Source organism: Seriola aureovittata, chromosome 4 (genome assembly GCF_021018895.1).
Source record: "Seriola aureovittata isolate HTS-2021-v1 ecotype China chromosome 4, ASM2101889v1, whole genome shotgun sequence".
NCBI lineage: Eukaryota > Metazoa > Chordata > Actinopteri > Carangiformes > Carangidae > Seriola > Seriola aureovittata.
This window is the reverse complement of record NC_079367.1, coordinates 25,766,081-25,773,358: the sequence shown is the minus strand read 5'-3', so window position 1 is coordinate 25,773,358 and position 7,278 is coordinate 25,766,081. Positions and strand designations below refer to the sequence as shown.

Genomic DNA, 7,278 nt, shown 5'->3' with positions numbered 1-7,278 from the left:
ACTGCTGAAGCTACACAAAACCTTCAGCTGAACCCAATTATGTATATATAATACACAGCTGGATGTAACAAGGATTGTGAATTTAACCACCATCTCTTTTGGAGTTGCATTAAGAAGTGATCCCTTGATGGCCAGTATGGACAGAGGGAATGAATACGATGACCAAATACTTTCAATTTACTTATGGAAATTAACTAATTTGTGAACCTATCCTTTCTTTTTTAAATATATAATTCAGTACTTTTGTTTAGTATTTTTATTTTAGTCTAAACCTCTTAACTCAATATTAATTAATCAATTCACTTGTAATTTCACTTATCAAAGATCTTGTACAATATTAATAATGTAATTGGTCACAAATGACAAATAAAGTCAGTTATGAGAGAAAGTTACAGTTTATTACTTATCCAAAAAGTGAACAAATCATGTTGAAAACAGCTTGGTAAGCTTAGCTCAAAATATATCCCACTTTACCTGACCATACATGACGTATTCTGCTCTGACTAAATCACCGACTCAAACCTTTACATTTAGAAACATTGATGTAAAATTATGCAAAATGTTGCAACACTCAAAAGCAAAACTATTTTATCCCTATTAAGAGACAAACAATATATGGTAAGAAATGTAAAGCTATATCAGTATATAAAAATCTCTCAATTCAAATACCCATTCCACACATGGCACATGTACTGGGAAATAAAGCTCTGATTCCAGCTTCTCAACAAACATCACAAAAAGGCAGATTTGATGACTGACTGTATTGACAAGAGCATTTGAAAACATTTTCCCCTGTTGTTTTGTACAAGTCCTTAGAAACTGAAATGGTTTTTGATGTCTTTTATCTGCTTCATCATGTCACCGATTTGCTGTCCCTGTTCTCTAAGGACATCCTGAACAACTTTCTTCTGGTGGGCGTTGAGTGAGACTGTTGTCCTGGCTGCAGGCACATCCTTGTCCACTTGTGTCTTCTGGTAGTCCATCTTCATGTTCACCTGTTTGATGCAGTTGTCCAGGTGTTTCAGTTGATCGTTGATGGTCTGCAGCTCCTTCTTCATATCCTTTTCACTGTTTGACAGTATCGGCAGTTGGCTTTGCAAACTGCCCAGCACTTTTTTAACCCTGTTCATAATGGTTTCCTGGCGATACTTTGCATCTTCGTACTTATCGGCCAACCTCTCTGCTGCCTCTCTCAGACTCTTCCTCTCCTCCCTGCACAGAGTCAGCTCTTCCAGCTGCTTGTTCTTCTGGCCTGTCAGGAGCTTTACCCTTCTCTGCATCTCTTCACGGGCCATGTCCTGCTTGAGAATGTACTCCTCACGGAAGACCTGTGTGGCTCTGCTGAGGAGTTGCAGACACTCTGGAGGGGGTGGTGATGTGTCCTTGTCCCCAGCCTTAAGTACAAGAGGATTGGTGGAGCTACGTGCCAGGATGTTGCGGATGTGCTGCTCAAAGGAGTCATTGGCCAACCCACGTAGAGGGGAGCTAGCAGAGCCTGGACCTGGATGGGAGCAGAGCAGGGGTGGTGAGGGAGGGCGAATAGAGCTCAGCAGGGGCAACAGGATGCACTCGTAGGTTGTGGTGATGCAGATCATGGTGGCACCCAAGGAAAGATCGGACACAATCAAAAAGCCACGAACCGGAGCTGACTGACTGGTTAGGAGTGGTCTGGTACAAAGAATGTGCTCTACAATACAGCGCTTCTCAGCAGCCAGCTCCTGGAGACTGTCCTTATCCTCCTCATTTGACTGGAGGAACTTCTGCAGTTTGTTGACCCAGATTAACCCCACACTGTGCACTCCTGCTTCGTGGGTGCAATGATACCTGTGCTGGCACAGGGGATCTCTGTGCAGTCTGATTGGGCAGGTGAAATCAAACTCTTGAGGCTCCTCGTCCTCTCCTGTGGCTACTTTGAGGGTGAGCTCTAGCTCAACACACTCAAAAACATACAGAGCTGGCACTGACTCTGTGCCTCGGATCCATTTTTCTACTGTCCCCGTCTCCTCCTCTTCTTCAGACTCCAGCACCACACAGTGATACAGTGTGCCTGTTTCTGTGGCAATGACCAGGATACTGGGCACACATGGCAGGCAGAGAATGGCACAAGCATCATAACCATAGTTGTCCTCTGCTGCAGGATACATGGGGAGGGGTCCAACTGGTTTACTTAGACTCACACCATTTGCCTGGCTCGTGTAGCTCACATAGGTCTCCCCATTTTCGTAGAGGATGTACAGAGGATAGACCAGCTGATCTTTGGAGCACTGTGCTGCCAGCTGCCGAGGGGGGGACGAAACCGGCCCGAAGTCAAACGCCACTGCTATCTCGCCTAGAGATGCTGCATAGGAGCAGACTGGAGGATGGACACTGCTGTCATCTTCCGACTGCGACACAGGCAGGATTTTGGCCGGGGTTTGGGATGACTTTAAGCCGTAAAACCTGATGGTGTTGTCAGATGTGAGTAGCACCAGGTGGGGCTCATCGGTCTCGCTGGGGTACCAAGCCGCGTGCCGCAGATTCACCGACGGTGAGCTGGTGAAGAAACGCTCCGCAACCGGGATGGTCCTGCAGTTGATTTCGCTCCGTCCACCCTCGAATTCGGACCTCTTGCCCCACCGCTGAGGAAGCTCCAGCACAGAGACACCCCGCTGCCCCACAAGCGCGACGTGGTGTTGCGTTGGACTTAGCAAGACCTGGCAAACCTCGAAGAGAGGAGGGTTGATGCACAGCAACGTTTGATAGTTCCCGCTGCTGCGACTCTCATCTGAGTTCAACTGTCTCAGGTTGGTCGTGTAAAACACGCGGTCTGCGTCGTCCCACAAGAAAAAGTCCCCGCCCAAACAAAAGGTGAGGTTTTTAGCGACCCCACTTTCATTTGTGTTGTGTTCGGAATCCAACTTCTCTCGTATCTTTTTGAAGATGGTATGGTTTGGTAAGTCATTCAGCCACCGCTCCGCGCCGAATGCCGCCATCTTGATCCGCCGTCTGTTGCAGAGGGAAAACGATCCATGGCAACACGAGTTATTCACGACAGTCGTTTAACGTATTACGGTGGCCGGTGTCGTACATTTTGCAGAATCACCATGGCGTTGAAAGAGACCGCTGGGTTGTACGAGACGCTCAAAGCGGAGTGGAACAAGAAAAACCCAAACTTGAGTAGATGTGGAGAACTTCTGACCAAGCTCAAGGTAGACTCTCTCGTCGATTTGCCCGCTTTTGGTTTTACTAGTCGAAGCAGGAACACTGTTTACTTAAGAAGTGTCAGCGCTGTTAGCAAATGTAGCTAAGCGGGCTAAGCTAACTAGGCTAACATTGGATGTAGAGTTTTGTTTGTTAAACTTTAGACACCTACAGTCTTATTGTTTTGATTATAATAACGTTGAGCTATTAGCGTTTGGGTGACACGACAATTGTTCGAGGATTCCTGTTAACGATAGTCAAGAAACTAATCATTATTGTCAGTATTGCTAACACATCGTACCTTTCGCTAATTCATTGTCCAGCTAATGACAACCTGGAACTGACATCAAAATAAACATTTGACGGAGGTTAGTTGAGTAGTTATTCTGCAGCTTTGTTTTTCTAATGGTAAAGGAGAGTCGGCATTTATTTATTGATTATTAGGTTGTAGCTCTTGTGATTTTATTATTTTGTTTTGATGATATTAAAATTTTTCCGTAACCGTCACAGGAAGAGCTGGCATTACGTTTGATTCTGTTATGAAGGATTAATACGATCATCTTATATTATGATGAAGAATTAGGTGGACACAAGCGACGCATTAAGTTTGAAATTTTGTAGAAATTGACGCAAAACATTTCTTTACAGGTTTCATTACTGGAGCTGAACTTTTTACCTACCACTGGGTCTGCGCTCACCAAGCAGCAGCTCATTTTAGCTCGTAAGTACAGGTGTCAAATCAAGACGGGCAACATTCATATTAATCATATTAGGCAAAGTCGCAGGACAGAAGATATCATTAGCTAAGAAAGATGTGTGTCTGTGTTTCAGGCGATGTCCTTGAAATTGGAGCCTTGTGGAGTATCCTCAAGAAGGACATCCCATCATTTGAGAGATACATGGCCCAGCTAAAATGTTACTACTTTGATTACAAGTAATGTCACCTTTTTATTTTTCACGTGTAGTGGGATTTTGTGATATGGTATTCACAGGCTTTTTCTTACATTGCTTTCTCTTTACCTTTGTCATTAAGGGATGAACTGCCTGAAGCCGCCTACATGCATCAGTTGCTTGGACTGAACCTGCTCTTCCTGCTCTCACAGAACCGTGTGTCTGAGTTTCACACAGAACTTGAGAGACTGAGTGCACGAGATATTCAGACCAACGTATACATCAGACACCCAGTGTCCTTAGAACAGGTGTTGCAGTTTATCCCTTGACAAAGCACAAATTTATGTTTGATATTGCATTGTTTTTCTACAGTGACCAGGTATCATGGGTAAAATTTTGATATTTTTATGCCCACTTAGTAATTTGTATCCTTAAATTGCCTAATTTTTCCCTCAAATTAATAATTTGGCATCTCAAATTACAGAAGTAATGCCATAAATCAACATTGTTACATTCTTGCCGCAACAGGAACTGATTCCAGGTGGTCCTGGCTAGTACAGGCAAGTAAGGAGGAGCATCCAGTAGGTTAGTGGCAGTCTAGCAGCTTTAGTGTAGTGGGTACACTACAATTAATGAATTAATTCCATCAGATTATCACAGTCACTGCATTTGCCCTTTATCTCCTCAACATGGTATTTCTTATACACTATTTATATTACAATTAACTTTTCAATACTCCATGTCTATTTTTGACTGGGCAGATTTTATCAGACATGCCTCTGTGTAACGCATTGCAAAATATATGCTGAAATGCTTAAAGTCCAGTCATAGACAATCTACATGGGTCATGCAATATTTAATACACAATTTTGGCCTGAAATAAATGGATGTGCTCTCTGTGATATATTGTTTTCACAAACAATAAATTCAGAGGTACAAATTACTAATTAATTGGCACAAATTATCAAAAATATTCCCTTAGATACATGCTTGGGTCTACAAAATTCTCCATTTACATAATATTAGCACTACGTCAATAAAACTTGCATGTAAATTCCACCTTAATGTTTTATCCTCTCCTGGTCATTTCAGTACTTGATGGAGGGAAGCTACAACAAGGTATTTCTGGCCAAAGGCAACATCCCTGCTGAGAGCTACACATTTTTTATAGATATTCTGCTTGACACAATTCGGTAAGGATCAACTTATCATTTCTACACATGTTTAATTGATGCAGTCCCTTCCTCATGCTTAATAAGCAATGCAGCTGTCTATTTTCCCTTTGAAAATATTCCTGGTTTGTTAATCGTACTTTTTGTTTTAGGTCCCAATGCATCTTTTAGTTTTAAAGTTTTGCTTATGTAATACCATGGTCATGGAAAATACTGGCGTGTGATTGGTTGGCAAAAGTTAATTAAAACCATGTATTAAGACACTTTCACCATAGATATAGTCTGCAGTTTAAACACCATTCTAAATTAGTGAGAAGGTATGTTAAACTGCAGTTAACAACAGCAATAACACTGATGGTTTGTGCTATCTTGCTAGTGAACTCAACACATTGATCAAAAGACATGAAAATGGCTGATCATTTAAACATATCCACCCTCTTTCCTGGTAAGGTGTCATGATATAGAAAATGATGGACTCTGCAAAGGAAACAACTGTATCTCAGTTATTTTCATTTATCAGGAAGGAAACCTCAATGTTAATAGTTTTTTCATGATGTTTAATCTTCTAATCTTCTTTTAAAGATAACTGCAGCTAAATCTGTGACCTTTTCAATTGCAGTGATGAGATCGCAGGTTGCATAGAGAAAGCGTATGAGCAGATCCAGTTCAGTGAAGCCACTCGTGTGCTTTTCTTCAGTTCCCCCAAAAAGATGACAGAGTATGCCAAGAAGGTATGTATACTTTCATATGGGAATTAGACTTAAATTATAAGTCATGTAGTATGCAGAGATAATGAGATGAAAACAATGGGTTTCTGCATGGTTTTAATAGCAACAGCCTGTGAGGGTTGTACAACAAGGCCAAGCATAATATAAATGTAAATCTATTACTTGGTCAAATATGTAGTGTTTAAATATATGGAAACTTATATGACAATTTAAGTAAGGTGGAAAAAGCTAGACATTGACTGGAATTACAGATTAGTTAATATGTTTAACCTTCAGCTGTTCATTAACAAGTTGCTCCTGTGATTTAATTTGTAAAACTGAAACAAAGCTCCTTCCTTAATTGTTGCCTACAGAGAGTAAAATTGCCAAACAGCCAAAGGTGATTGTTCTTCTCATTTCAGAGGGGATGGAGTTTGAGCCAAGATGGCTATTACTCTTTCACCAGTCAGCAGCAGCGGACAGAAGAGGTGACCATCCCCTCTACAGAGCTGGCACAACAGGTCATCGAATATGCACGACAGCTGGAAATGATTGTGTAATCCGCCTCCAGGAATACACTCAACTATGTACAGACACACTCAGACACACACGACGCTGATCCAATGTACATCCACTCAGTTCAAATGCAGTTTCCCTGAGGATTATGACTTCATTTATTGCCAGAACTATTTTTCCTGTACTCTTACACCTATCTACAGGTCTTCTGTCTGGCAGTTTGCTGTCATTTTAAAAGATGGGGAACAAACCTAAAAGTATCACAGGTGACCAGTCTATTCAGCAGTTGCTACGTATCTACCTTTATTCAAGAAATTCAAGGGTTTAAAATATTACATTTAATTATTTCATTCAAGATTCCATCTGTCCAACTTTAAAAATGAGCTGTTCATGGGTCATTCCCAGCTGGTGACTGAAAAACAAGAACTTCCAAGTCCAGCATTTAATACCCTTGGCGCTCAGCTCTTTTACAACTACAAGAAAGTTCATCACAACCACCACCCTGTGACTTTGCCTTTCAGTGTCACACAAAACTATCAACACAACAGAACTTTTTTTTTTCACAAATTCAGGCAAACTCTTTTTATATACAAAGTTCATTTTCTCGTTAGTAGAGCTCACAGAAATGTATTGCCCTTGCCTTGTATCCTAGCAACTGACAGAATTGCCATTGAAGTTTGAGTGTTTTCTAAATGGTAATGCCTCTTTCTCCCTAGATGGTTTGTAATCCAGTTGATCTTACAATGCAAGTCTTTGTCTGCAATAAATGATTCAGAGAATAAACTTTTTGAATGACTGTGCGTTTCAGTTTG

The 7,278-nt window shown here is 41.5% G+C and overlaps 2 protein-coding genes across 2 annotated transcripts; one reads left to right on the top strand and one right to left on the bottom strand.

Moving 5' to 3' along the window:
* Positions 1–376: 376 nt before the first annotated feature.
* nup88 (nucleoporin 88) lies at positions 377–3,010 on the bottom strand. The gene has a single exon (XM_056374445.1). It carries the CDS (start codon positions 2,970–2,972, stop codon positions 813–815), a length of 2,160 nt encoding a protein of 719 aa, XP_056230420.1. The 5' UTR covers positions 2,973–3,010; the 3' UTR covers positions 377–812.
* Positions 3,011–3,036: 26 nt separating this feature from the next.
* On the top strand, positions 3,037–7,262 carry psmd8 (proteasome 26S subunit, non-ATPase 8). The gene is made up of 7 exons (XM_056374447.1): positions 3,037–3,188; positions 3,829–3,901; positions 4,012–4,114; positions 4,214–4,379; positions 5,164–5,264; positions 5,863–5,974; positions 6,373–7,262. The coding sequence occupies exons 1-7, from the start codon at positions 3,084–3,086 to the stop codon at positions 6,508–6,510; spliced, it is 798 nt and encodes a 265-aa protein (XP_056230422.1). The 5' UTR covers positions 3,037–3,083; the 3' UTR covers positions 6,511–7,262.
* The last annotated feature ends 16 nt before the right edge of the window (positions 7,263–7,278 follow it).

Excerpts from the sequence above, each read along its gene's own strand:
- nup88 (XM_056374445.1), bottom strand. The coding sequence starts at position 2,972 with ATGGCGGCATTCGGCGCGGAGCGGTGGCTGAATGACTTACCAAACCAT.
- psmd8 (XM_056374447.1), top strand. The coding sequence starts at position 3,084 with ATGGCGTTGAAAGAGACCGCTGGGTTGTACGAGACGCTCAAAGCGGAG. Across the intron at positions 3,189-3,828 it reads AACTTCTGACCAAGCTCAAG|GTTTCATTACTGGAGCTGAA; the intron begins GTAGACTCTCTC and ends ATTTCTTTACAG. Across the intron at positions 4,115-4,213 it reads TGTTACTACTTTGATTACAA|GGATGAACTGCCTGAAGCCG; the intron begins GTAATGTCACCT and ends TTTGTCATTAAG.